This window comes from Lactuca serriola, chromosome 1, assembly GCF_051521515.1.
Source record: "Lactuca serriola cultivar US96UC23 chromosome 1, Lser_US96UC23_V15, whole genome shotgun sequence".
In the NCBI taxonomy this organism is placed as follows: Eukaryota; Viridiplantae; Streptophyta; class Magnoliopsida; order Asterales; family Asteraceae; genus Lactuca; species Lactuca serriola.
This window is the reverse complement of record NC_136408.1, coordinates 41,517,839-41,531,936: the sequence shown is the minus strand read 5'-3', so window position 1 is coordinate 41,531,936 and position 14,098 is coordinate 41,517,839. Positions and strand designations below refer to the sequence as shown.

Genomic DNA, 14,098 nt, shown 5'->3' with positions numbered 1-14,098 from the left:
ATTGTAAACATTTTACTGAGATGAAGAAAATGGGTGAAGTTTGAGCGGGAAAAGAAGATCCAGGTGTATAAGAAATCGACACGTGGCAAATAAGGGGTATAAGAAGAAGACACCTAGCAAGTAGAGGATTCTTTTATTAAGATAGGATATATATATATATATATATATATATATATATATATATATATATATATATATATATATATATATATAGAGAGTTAGGTTCAAATGTTTTTACTATCTATTGTGTGCATGTAGGATTGATTCTGGACCAATCATTTTATTTATTTTAAGAAAGTAATTAATGAATATTAAATGCTGAAGATTTAATTAATACTCATTATATCTTCAACATTTATATGCATTAATTACTTTCTTAAAATAACTAAAATGATTGGTCCAGAATCAATCTTACATGCACACAATAGATAGTTAGAACAAAATAACCCAACCCTATATATATATATATATATATATATATATATATATATATATATATATATATATATATATATATATATATATATATATATATATATTGAATATTAATTTCGATTTTGAAAAAGCTTGGTATCCCTCTTGATGCGGTTGGCTTGGGGGACAATTTTATTTTGGAAAGATGAAGATACGTTCCGTTAAATATTATATGGGAATATGACTTATTAAGGTAATTAACTTTTCGGTATGTTCACATTTGGGTAACTATCTTTTTTTGTACACATCTAGGTAACAAACTTGTTCTTCTGAACTTGCTTTCATGTTTGCTCATTTATTAAATAATTAAACTTCACATCGAACAATTCACGAACAGTTTGCTGTAAGTCTGATTCGTTTATAGCCCTAATATCTGAACAAAACAAACTAGTATTGTAACTATTCTAGTTACATTGGTGTTACCCATTCATGTAAACAACTAAAATAAATCCGCATACCAACATCAAATTCTTTTTCAAGTGAAGTTACAGCACATTATCATTATTATTTGTCCTTTATATTTAATAAATTCCCAATGGGGTAATTATTGTACTTTTGAGTTCAAGACATGGGCTAAAGTTGGGTTATTGGGAGAATAACTTATTAGAGGGAAATATATATATATATATATATATATATATATATATATATATATATATATATATATGAGTTAGGATTAAATATAAATCACAAATATTGTGTGAATGTATGACAAAATTGTGATCATTAGATTAAAAAGAATTAATGATTATGATCTTAGGCAACATATTATTATCATGGTATAGCATTTACAATATAATTTGACTTAATTAATGATAAGGACAAATTTGACATTTTATTAAGAGAGAGGAAATTTAATATTATTTATATTCTAGGCAACTAATTCAAATATAATTAATAAAAATGAAAGAAGTCTAGGATTTTATTCAAAATATTCAAATTAAATTAAATTTTTTGGGAATACGATTTTTATTCAACAGGTTCAAATTTGGTTTCTAGTTCATTCTCTTAGATTTTTATTTCATTGAGGAGATAATTTTAGAATCAACATTCTTAAAGAATACTAATGCTTATTTTCAAGAATAATAATTTGCATCAAAAAAATAAAACTATTATTACAAAATATAAATGCAAAAATATGTATTCTTAAAGAATAAATATGAACCGTGTCTTTAATTCCAACCATTCTTTAAAAAATGAATGCGAAAGAATGAGAAGAATGAGTGAGTTAAAATTGATAGTGATATATAATTTCACAAAGCACATATATTATTAAAGAATAAAACTAATGTTAATATCTTCTCAAATTTTGATACAAGTATATTCAATAAGAATTAAAAACTTAATTAATGCTAGTAATATTGTTGAAATAAAATACATTCTTGAAAAGAAATATGAGATATTTTTTAGGAATAAAGTGCATCTGAAAGAATACAAACTATAAAACAAAAACAATCATTCTAAAAAAATATACACAAAATATTAATGAACATGAGTTGTGTTTTGATAGTGGTGATGGCTGATGATCGGTTGTGTATGGGTGTTGATGGTTGTTTCTCCAATTGAGAATGATTAGTCATCCTTGCATGTTATCTATCTACCTGCAAAAAATTGTCTACCATCAAGATTTCATCATCCCAAACCATCATTTTCAGCCATTCTTAATTCTTTAAGAATTAGAACTCATTCTTTAAGAATCAAAAGAAAATTATTTAAGAATACGCTGGTTATTAAAAATATTAATATGATATTGCACTTCTCGAAATAATGCCCAATTTCTTATTCACTTTTCATATATTCTATTCGACTCCAAAACCAATATTTTCTTTTGCAAATTAACAATTCCAATACGTATTGAAAACATACAAATATGAAATTACTAACGTGGGTTTGTTTATATACAAATGCTTGTTAAATATCATTTATGCAAAAAAAAAAGGTGCAGAATGGGAATATTGTGACCTTGAGAAAAGAAAGAACACTATCACGTAGGGGTGAGCATTTGGACCGGTGGACCGGACCGGACCGGTGAACCGGACCGGACCAGACCGTTTTTTTGGACCCCCGGGCCGGTTCTCGGTTCTAAGATTTCTCGTCGGTCCGGTCCGGTTTTTTTCCCGGTACGGTCCGGTTTTTACCGGGTTTAGAACCGGTTGGACATGATTAAGATTTTTGTGACGTTTTTTAAACGCAGATAACTCATTCGTTTTAAGTCGGATTGACCTGCGGTTTTTTCCAACATTTAGTTTACAGTTTGTACATGAATTTAGACTATAATTTTGTTTATGTTGGTATTATATTCACCGTGTTACAATCCTTCAAAGTAGAGCTATCAAAGCTGAAAAAATTCAGCTTTTCAGCAACATTTTGTAAGCTGTGACGTTTTTTAAACACCCATGACTCATTCGTTTTAAGTCGGATTGACCTCCGATTTTTTCCAACATTTAGTTTACAGTTTGTAGATGAGTTTAGACTATAATTTTGTTTATTTTGGTATTATATTCACTGAGCTACAATCCTTTAAAGTAGAGCTATCAAAGTTGAAAAAATTCAGCTTTTTAGCAAGATTTTATAATCTGTGACGTTTTTTAAACACCCATAACTCATTCGTTTTAAGTCGGATTGACCTACGGTTTTTTCCAACATTTAGTTTACAATTTGTAGATGAATTTAGACTATAATTTTGTTTATTTTGGTATTATATTCATTGAGTTACAATCCTTCAAAGTAGAACTATCAAAGCTGAAATATTTCAGCTTTTTAGTATTATTTTATACTATAATTCCGAGTCCGCGTTTAGCACTTGTGGTACAGTTGTAAGTGAGTATCAAACTAGTTTATCGACATTGATAGTTGAAGCTTTTTTATGCACCCAAGATTGGGTGATAAAGTTTACAAATCCGATAGTTGACAACGTTGGTGACATCTTGAACGATGATGATATAACTTTGGGTAAAAAAATTACAATCTTTATTCTTTTTTTATACAATTATTACTTTTTATTAAATACTAACAACATTTTCATTTGTGTTTATGTAGAGATTGCACAAGCTTTAAATATGTTACATATGGATGACAATGATATGGGGAAGAGGCCAATGAAAGATTAGATTATGAGTTTATGAAATTTGTTAGTTTGATTGATTTTAAAGTTTAAACTATGATTTTTGTTGTTACGGTAATACTTTTGTATGTTTGTCTTAAAATTATTTAACTTTTGTTGGTGAACTTGATTTATATGTTAGTTGCTTTTATTTGTAAAATTAATTTTTGCAAATTGCAAGTTATAATATTATACATCAATGTATAGATTAGTTAGGCATGAAACGGAAACATATTAATTTTGCAAGTTATAATATTATACATCAATGTAGATTACTTATTATACTCTATGCAATTAAAGTTGTACCGGTCCAAACGGGTCCAAAAACCGGAAAACTTGGACCCGGACACGGACACGGACACGGACACGACTCATCCGGTCCGGTCCATGGTCCACAAAATTCTCCATAACCGGTCCGGTCCGGTTCGGTCCGGGCCGATCCAAATGTTCACCCCTACTATCAAGGGATGAAGAAACACTGAAAAATGAGGTGATCGTCACATAAACACGTAGAAACACCAGCAAAAAAAAATCATAAAATAAGATACCAAGAAATCATAAATCAAAATTATCATACCAATAAATCAATAATAACACAACCAATTGAACTGATTAGTACATATGTTTGTGTCTGCTGCCATAAGAATGGTGCAGAGATCAGAGTGTGTCGATCTTTGATCATAATAGAGCGGTCGGAGATTGTCGTCGATGGACAATGGCGGAGCGGCCAAAAATTGAGCCGGCAACCGACCATGACGAACGGACGCCCGATTATGAAGTCACCGGTAATGGAAAAGTAGATCAGACATCGTTTCTGTTTTATGTCTTTATGGAAAAAGGGTTGTTGACGCTTGGTGAAAGTTAATTGGGGGTGAGGAACGAGTGGTACAAGATATGAAGATAATAGCTGGATTGTTACGTAATCAATTAGTTTACCATAATTAAATAAAACCAGAGTTACTATTATACCCTTTATCAAATGATTGGTCTAGATTGAGCCACACGTTCACACAATAGTTATCATTTTTATATGAACCTAACTCTCTCTCTCTCTCTCTCTCTCTCTCTCTATATATATATATATATATATATATATATATATATATATATATATATATATATATATATATATATATATATATATATATAAAGAACTTATAAATTCTAAAAACCAAAAACCATATCGTCTGTTAAACTAAACAAGTGGTTTTTTAAAAACATTAACTAAGATTTTACTCCCTGCGCGTTGCGGCCAATAATGGATTTAAGTATAATAACCATTTCAGTAGCAATAAGTTAAGAAGAACTTAAGTCGTTAAACAACAAAAGTCACATCCAATTAACAGGGCCGGGCCAAATGTATATGGGGCCCGGGAAAAAAGAAAAAAGGATCCCTAAAAGATAAATATAATAAAGATTCAAAAAAAAACTATTTATTATTGACTATAAACACATTCAATTAACAATAAGAAGCAAGCCAAATTGTTTATCTTTTGAGCTAGTTTGAGTTTGAACCAACTTCAGACCCTAAAAATCATTTTGGTAATAATTTTTTTATATATATATACACTATATAGCCCATAAATTTTGGGCCCCCAAGAATCGTGGGCCCTGGACAGTCGCCTGAGTTGCCCACCGTCTGGACCGGCCTGCCAATTAAATTGGGTCCAGTTAAATTGGGTAAATTGGGATGACTGTTAGACTAAACAAGTGGCTTTTAAAACATTAATTAGGATTTTAGTAGCGATGCGGCGACAATAATAGATTAAGTATAATAACCATTTCAATAGCAAAAAGTTCAGAAGAAGTTAGTCGTTAAACAACAAAAGTCAGGTACCACAGCCATGTATAGAGACAGGAGGACTTAAATTGCCAAAACACAGAAGTCTGAGACGTAACACGTGGATAGGAAAATTAGATTACGTATAGGCCAGGGGATGAAAACTATATTTTTTAAAGTTGAGGGGTAGTAACTATAAAAAAAACAAGACGGGAGTTTATAAAAATGAAAATTAATAAATGAAAGGGGTGGAAATGATAACTTAGGACGTTTTTCAAGGTTGAAGGGGGTAAAAGTGTAATTTTGAAAAATAGAGAGTATAAAATATCCTTTTGCAAACTAAAGGAAAAAAGTGACAGAAAAGAAAATGCAAGGACTAAATAGTAAAAAAGAAACTTTTTAGTATAGCCAAAATAAAATTGTCCCCCAACCAAGCCAACCGCATCAAGAGGGATCCCAAGCTTTTTCAAAATCGAAATTAATATTCAAGATCTTAAGCCAAACCTTCATAATCGTTTTTGGCAATAGGCTTCCCATCCACATGAATGGCCCTCGCATTTGAACCGAAGAAGTGAAGAACATTGCCATCCGCCTTCAACCTCCCTCACCATTTAGCAAGACCATTTTAGCCCTATTAATTTTTGTATGACCATATCATAAGAGACGCAAAATTACTTTGAACACATGTTCTGAAATACTCTACAGTTTTTTGGGTGCAATGCCAAGATAAAAAGAGGAAAATTTTATAGAAAATCAAAAGCCATTTATAGAAAATCCCCACTTTATTTGCGATGTGAAGTATCGAGAACTATGAGGACACCAAGGTGGTAAGACATACGTATATGATCACACCAGTATTCTCTATACATACACCCACCAACCTAACATTAAAAAAAAAAAAAACAAACAAACGAAAGGGAACAATAAAAACCATCCCTCGAAACAACTAAAAACGCAATATAATATCACACCACCACCATTCAACGTCTAGTAGTTGGTCCTCCGGGTGGTGGTGGTGGTAGTATCAAGGCCACCGGTAGTGCCAGTGGTGTGCTTATCACCACCTTCATTCTCCCCGAATCCAAGAGTACTCTTCACAGCATCCGCAGCACCTTGAGCCATATTCTTCACCTGCTCTCCAGTCCTCTGCATCACCCCTCCGGTCTTCTCTTTTCCACTCTCAGCAGTTTCTTTAGTCCACTGTGCTGTATCCGAGGCTTTGTCCTTGGTGGCTTGACCAATCTGCGACGCCTTGTCCTTGGTGGCTTGACCCATTTCCGACGCTTTGTCCCTCGCAGCTCCGGCCTTATCTGACACGTAGCTTCCGGTCTGGTCTGTGGACTCTTTGGTCCGGTTCCAGGCGGCTCCCGCCGTGTCGGACGTCTTGTCTTTCCCTTGCTGCGCCTTGTCCCTCATTGTCCCCATCATCTGACCGGTCTTCTCCTCGGTTCGGCCTTTGACTTCGCCGGCTCTGTACTGCTGATCGTGAGACGCCATTCTTGAAGTGAGTTTTCGGTTGATCGGAAAACTTTTGAGTGTGTGTGTTTTTTTTTCTGTGAGATTGTGAGAATTTGTGTAATTCAAAGATGATTTAGTAAGCAGGAGAACAGTCGGTTTATATAGAGATGCATGTGAGTTGAGTGCGTGACACGTGTATTTAGCATTCGACGCGTGTCATGGTTACGTGCCCTCTTAAATCATTTTTATTTTTTAACGATTAGCCTCCTCATGTCTCATCTTTTCTCGCAATTAATAAAAAAGTTAAATATTCTTTTGCATGCGTATCTTCAGTACGTTTTTTTTTTCTTACTCTAACTATATATGTGAATAAAGTGATATTATATGCCTAATAATGTTTATGTTTAAGAAAATTTATATATAACTTAGAGATGTAAAGAAAATGAGTACGTTTATTGTATTACGCAGTAACTTTTAAAACTACAAAAAAATCGTTTTATTAGGATGAGTTTATTTTGGCAAGTTTGATTAAACATCATGGACGGACGCAGAAATACACAGTAGGTGTTGCCGCGGTTGAAGAGGTGTTGCCGGTGCATGAAAAATAGGCAAAAAACCAAAAAAATCGTAATGTTTTCCATTGCGTACGGGAAAATTAGGTGTTGCCGGTGCCACACCGGGACACCAAGTAAAACCGTCCCTGTTAAACATACATAATTCAAAATAAATTTTTAGATAATTGACATATACTTTATAAGATATAAGGTGTATTTTTTTTAAATAAATTGTAACATGATTTAGAACCGAAAAATCTTGAAACTTAAAAAATCTATCCGGTAGAAACTTTTTTTTATGGGAATCATTTTTATTTTTTAACGGTTAGGCCTCATCGATGTCTCATCTTTTTGCAATTTCCGGTGGGGCCCTGAGCACCAGATGGTATTCGAGACCCTCAGACAGCGACTTTGCAAGACTCCAGTCTTGACTCTCCTGGAGGAGGTTAAGGATTTTGTAACATTTTGTGATGCATCCATCACGGGACTAGGAGCGGTACTCATGCAGAGAGGACGTGCGATAGCCTACGCGTCGCGACAGTTGAAGCCGCACGAGACGAGATACCCTACACATGATCTAGAGTTGGCTGCGGTGGTATTCACTCTCAAGATTTGGAAACACTATCTCTATGGGGTCCGTTGTACCATATACACGGACCATAAGGGCCTGAGACACATCATGGATCAGCCGAACCTAAACATGAGACAACGCAGGTGGCTGGATGTAGTCAAGGATTACGACTGTGAGATCCTTTACCACCCGGGTAAAGCGAACGTGGTTGCAGACGCTCTGAGCCGCAAGTCAACTGGATCTGCTACTCCGACGACATGTATAAGGATATTAGTGGATTCTCCACTAGTTAGTTAGATTGATCAAGGTTCAAGGCAATCTCCTTAGATCAAGAACAGACTCGGCGAGTTGTTCATACAACTCGGCGAGTCGCAGCATAAGTGTTCTTCGGATGAAGATGGACTCGACGAGTTGTTCATACAACTCGGCGAGTCTTAGCATAAGTGTTCATCGGATGAAGATGAACTCGACGAGTTGTTCATACAACTCGGCGAGTAGGATGAAGGACTTGAATATTGGTTAAGAAGGTGAACCCGTCGAGTCGTCGCCTAACTCGACGGGTAGGATCGGGATTCAGGGCAGTCGTTTGGGTAGGGACTCGGCGAGTTGGAAAGCCAACTCGGCGAGTCGGGTCAACTGAAAGTTGACTCTGACTTTGGCTTAGGGCATGGCCAGGGGTAAAATGGTCATTTTACCCAAGGGTCAGTGAGCAGTGTTTGATTGAGTATGTTGTGAGAATTGCAGCCGGAGGATTTCCGGAGCAGCAGCAGCAGCAGTAGGCAGTCAACTCCCGATCAGATCAGCAGCTACTTCGAGGTGAGTTACCTTCCAGTAGCGGTGGGTCTACGACCACAATGCCGGCCCACCAGTAGGAGTTATTCGTAGATGTTTGTCTCTGTGATATTCATCTAGTTATTGCCTGCGTTATGTTATGTGCTAGTATGTTATGATGCTATGTGTTAGTGACATTAGAGGGGAGATAGTCCCCGAAGTATCCGGTCGGTAGGACCGAAGGGGAGGCCAGCACCCAGATATGCTAGGCAGTATCCGGTCGGTAGGACCGAAGGGGAGGCCAGCACCCAGATATGCTAGGCAGTATCCGGTCGAAAGGACCGAAGGGGAGGCCAGCACCCAGATATGCTAGGCAATGTCCGGTCGAGAGGGCCGAAGGGGAAGGTCGGGCACCCAGATATGCCTGACGTTATATGTATGTTATGAGATTATTTGGTATGTGGTACGATGGGGGAACTCACTAAGCTTTGTGCTTACAGTTTTTAGTTTTGGTTTCAGGTACCTCCTTAGCTAGGGGAAAGGAGCCGGCGCGGTAGCAGCATGTCACACACACACTCTCCAGTTTCTGCATTTACGAGCTTCGCTGGGATTTGTACTCTGATATTTTGACTGAATGTATGAATTGGCTTTTAGACATGGTTCACTTTGTGTTATGATTTGATCAAACAATGTTTTCAGTTATTAATATTTTCTAAAGTAATGTTTTTAAAACAAAATTTTTGGTCGTGAAAATTGGGTCGTTACAAGTTGGTATCAGAGCCCTGATTTGAGGGATTCGGACACACCCTCGGGAGTGTCTGAACTCAAATCGAGGGATTAAAAGATTTTCTAAAGGAAAAATGTTTTCTAAAATTGAGAAAAGAGTTTTGAGAAAGAACGAAGTGTGTGATGTGCGCGACCGGCCGAGCTCAAGTAAGTATCCCCAAAGTACCCATACAAGTTTATGTTATGTTTATCAGCTTTTGTAGAACATCATGCTAGAATAGGACTAAGGATCTAGGAGTGATGCCTTATGTGCCTGCTCAGTGTGTTTCAGTTGTATGAGAACTTGCATGCTAGTTATTGAGTAGACAGTAAGTAGGATAGCCTGATTAGGTTATGCCTGGTAGTATGGGCTTAGCACTTTATGCTAGCTCAGTTCCTGAAAGTAGATGGAGTTCATTGAGATTGTTACCCTTATCTGAATGCTGCTTGCTTCATGCTACGTGGGACTCTGAATAATAGGAGTTAGCCATTAGGCGAATACGTCACGTCACATGTGATCAGGGTTGAATAATCTTAGAGTGCCGGATTTGATCCTACTGCACAGCTCTTGTTTGAGTCCAACCGTGGTAGGGACAAGTCGGGTACTCGAAGGATTATCTGAGCCTCGTCACATGTGACGGTATTCGGGTAATGGCTAATTGGCATTACAAGGAGGCCTGCAGCAGCTGAGGACTGGTTAGAGTGGAATTAGAGATTTCCCTAGGGCAAGCCTAGGATGAGTATAGCAGTGATCAGCAGTAGTGAAAGGGATCTGGTGGAGTCGAGGCATTCCTTGAAGAAGGTACGGATAGATGTGGAAGGTAGTATGCGCCCGTACTACTGAAAGCAGAGGATCCGTACCCGAACCAAGGAAGGCCAAGATAAGACCAGAGAACTTGTAAGTAGTTGTGATCCCTCAGGAAGTATCAGTATCACTAATGATTGTTGTGATGTATTGCAGAATGGTGGTACTTCGATCGAGGCCGGTTGATGGCGGTTCAGGAGAGGGGTCAGGTTCGGGATCAGGTTCCGAGCCGATTGATGAGGGACTACGCGAGTTCATCGCGTCAGAGATCACCAGGGGTATCCTTGAGTCGACTCCCATTATCTTTGGGTCGATCAAGGAAGGGATCATGGAGTTGATGGAGGATCTCCTTCGGGCATTCAGGAGTGACATGGCATCTAGCCAGTCAGGATCTCGCACGCTGTCCTTCAAGGACTTCAGGGGCAGTGGTGCGCCAGATTTCCATGGGGTGAAAGACCCCATTGCTGCCAGGCGATGGATTGCAGACATCGAGTCTGCCCAGTTGACTAGCTTCTGCCCCGAGGGGTCGAAGGTGAGGTATGCAGCAGGATGTTTACGGGACCGAGCCCGGGATTGGTGGGAGTCAGTGGGTGACTCGTTGGGAGCCTCAGCTATCGAGGTGATGACCTGGTCGGACTTTGTGACCAGGTTCAGGGCAGAGTTTGCGCCGGCTGTCGAGCTTCAGCAGCTGGCCAGGGAGTTTCTAGACATGAGGCAGACGACGGAGACTGTGGCGGAGATCACCGCCAAGTTCGGGGAGAGGGCTTTGTTGGTGCCCCAGTATGCTGGTGACGAGGACATGAGGAGGACTCGTTATCATGATATGCTACGAGCTGACATCCGGGAGCATGTTAGCTTTTCGGCTTGCCCTACCCTGGACTCCATGATTGCCAGGGCAAGGGAAAGGGAGATAGATTTGGAGCACATCCGGAAACGGAAACTAGAGGAGGGTCAGGCAGGAGGGGCTTCGGGGAAGAAGCCCAAGGGATTTGATGCGGGGACGAAAGGCCAACAGGGACGGGGACGCTGCAGGAAATGCGGCAAGGCGCACGAGGGGGCATGTAGGATGGGATCATCAGGCTGCTACAAGTGCGGCAAGTCTGGGCACATCAGCAGGGATTGCATTGCCCTGGCAGCAGTTATTCAGACATCAGAGTTGTTGTGTTTTCACTGCAACCAGAGGGGCCACAAGAAGGCCAATTGCCCCCAGTTGATAGTTTTAGCGCCGGTGAAGGTGCCAGCTCCAGCGACCCTGCGGATCGCGGATGGCCGGCAGGGCAAGGCAGAGGCTCCAGTGGTGAAGAGCCGAGCATTCCAGCTGACTACCGAGGAGGCACGCGCCGCACCCGATGTGGTGACGGGATCGTTCCATGTGAACGGCCTCCCAGTCCAGGTGTTATTTGATTCGGGTGCATCCCGATCATTCGTTTCCCTTGCGCTTAGCAAGAAGTTTCATGAGTCATTGGGCGAGTTAGATTGCCCTTTGGAGGTGGAGATTGCTGACGAACGATCGGTGCGAGCATCGATGGTATTTCGAGATTGCGTGTTGCGTTTGTTTGAGGAGCGCTACTTGGTAGATTTGGTTCCCATTCCGTTGCGTGGGAACAAGGTGATTATAGGCATGGATTGGCTGAGCCCTAATGGGGCGGTGATAGATTGCACGCAGCAGCTAGTGCGGGTCAGGACCCCAAGCGGGGGAGAGTTAGTGATTCATGGAGAGAGGCCTCAGTGTGGACCCACTATATGTTCAGCTGCGAGGGCTAGGCGCTACCTTCAGCAGGGATGTGCAGGATATGTCGCGTATGTGATGGATACCCGGGAGGCGGGTACGGCGACAGTGAGCGAGGTTCCGGTGGTCCGAGACTTTGCAGATGTTTTCCCAGAGGAGCTTCCTGGGATACCTCCGGAGCGACAGGTGGAGTTCAGGATTGACCTTGTTCCTGGCGCGGCTCCGATAGCCAAGGCGCCGTATCGGTTGGCTCCTCCCGAGATGCAGGAGTTGGCTACGCAGCTGCAGGAGCTGCTGGACAAGGGGTTTATTCGTCCGAGCAGTTCACCCTGGGGAGCCCCGATTCTGTTTGTGAAGAAAAAGGACGGGTCGCATTGGATGTGTATAGATTATCGGGAGCTGAACAAGGTAACGGTGAAGAACCGTTACCCGCTTCCGAGGATTGATGACCTCTTTGACCAGCTTCAGGGAGCATCTTGTTTCTCCAAGATTGATTTGCGTTCGGGTTATTATCAGATGAGGGTCAGGGAGGAGGATATGTAGAAGACCGCGTTTCGGACGCGCTATGGCCATTATGAGTTCGTGGTGATGCCGTTTGGGCTCACCAATGCTCCTGCCGCGTTCATGGACCTCATGAACCGCGTGTGTAGACCGATGCTGGATCGTTCTGTGATAGTCTTTATCGATGACATCTTGGTTTATTCCAAGACCCGGGAGGAACATGAGGAGCATCTGCGAGAGGTGTTAGAGACCCTGAGGAGGGAGAGCTTGTATGCCAAGTTCTCCAAGTGTGAGTTTTGGTTGCGCGAGGTGCAATTTCTTGGACACCTCGTCAACCAGAATGGGATTCTGGTCAATCCGGCCAAGGTCGAGGCTGTGATGAGATGGGAGGTTCCGAAGTCTCCATCTGAGATTCGGAGTTTCCTGGGATTGGCAGGCTACTATCGGAGATTTATCCAGGATTTCTCCAAGATAGTCGTACCCCTGACGCAGCTGACGAAGAAAGCCGTGGTTTTTCGGTGGGGACCCGAGCAGCAGGCTGCATTTGAGACATTGAGACAGAGATTGTGTGAGGCGCCGATCTTAGCCCTGCCAGAGGGCGTAGAGGATTTTGTGGTTTATTGTGATGCATCCATTTCTGGGTTGGGCGCGGTACTGATGCAAAGGGGGCATGTCATTGCCTACGCTTCGAGGTAGCTCAAGCCTCACGAGGCGAACTACCCGACGCACGATTTGGAGTTGGGGGCGGTGGTCTTGGCCCTCAAGATTTGGCGGCATTACCTCTACGGGGTTCGATGTACCATCTACACGGACCACAAGAGTTTGAGGTACCTCATGGATCAGCCGAATCTGAACATGAGGCAGCGTCGATGGTTGGACGTGGTGAAGGATTATGATTGTGAGATCCTTTACCACCCGGGGAAGGCCAATGTGGTGGCCGATGCGCTTAGCCGCAAGGCGGCGCCGATCAGGGACGTTTGTTTGAGGATGACCGTGGTGACTCCCCTGTTGGAGCAGATTCGGGAGGCTCAACAGGAGGCTATCAAGGAGGAGCATCGGAAGAGCGAGCGCGTGGTGGGTCAGGTTTCCTCCTTTGATTAGGATAGCCGAGGACTTTTGACACTACACCGTAGGGTGTGGGTGCCGTATCACGGAGGCGTGCGCCAGATTTTGATGGAGGAGGCGCACAAGTCCCGATTCTCTATTCATCCCGGGGCAACGAAGATGTATAGGGATCTTCGTCTAGACTATTGGTGGCCCTGCATGAAGCGGGATGTGGCATGGTATGTCGAGCGATGTTTGACCTGCAGGAAGGTCAAGGCCGAACATCAGAGACCGCATGGCAAGATGCAGCCGTTGGATATTCCACTGTGGAAATGGGAAGATATCACGATGGATTTTATCACGAAGCTTCCCAGGACCGCCCGTGGAGTGGATTCGATTTGGGTCATCGTGGATAGATTGACCAAGAGTGCTCACTTTATTCCGATTCAGGAGAGCATATCGGCCGAGAAATTGGCCGAAATCTATATCAGGGAGATTGTGGCACGGCATAGGGTGCCAGTATCGGTGATCTCGGACAGGGAT

General features: G+C 41.2%; 1 protein-coding gene across 1 annotated transcript; it reads right to left on the bottom strand.

The window, feature by feature from the left end:
- Window positions 1-6,085: 6,085 nt before the first annotated feature.
- Window positions 6,086-6,936, bottom strand: LOC145085123 (uncharacterized). Its single transcript, XM_079023493.1, has one exon. It carries the CDS (start codon window positions 6,852-6,854, stop codon window positions 6,345-6,347), a length of 510 nt encoding a protein of 169 aa, XP_078879619.1. The 5' UTR covers window positions 6,855-6,936; the 3' UTR covers window positions 6,086-6,344.
- Between the last annotated feature and the right edge of the window lie 7,162 nt (window positions 6,937-14,098).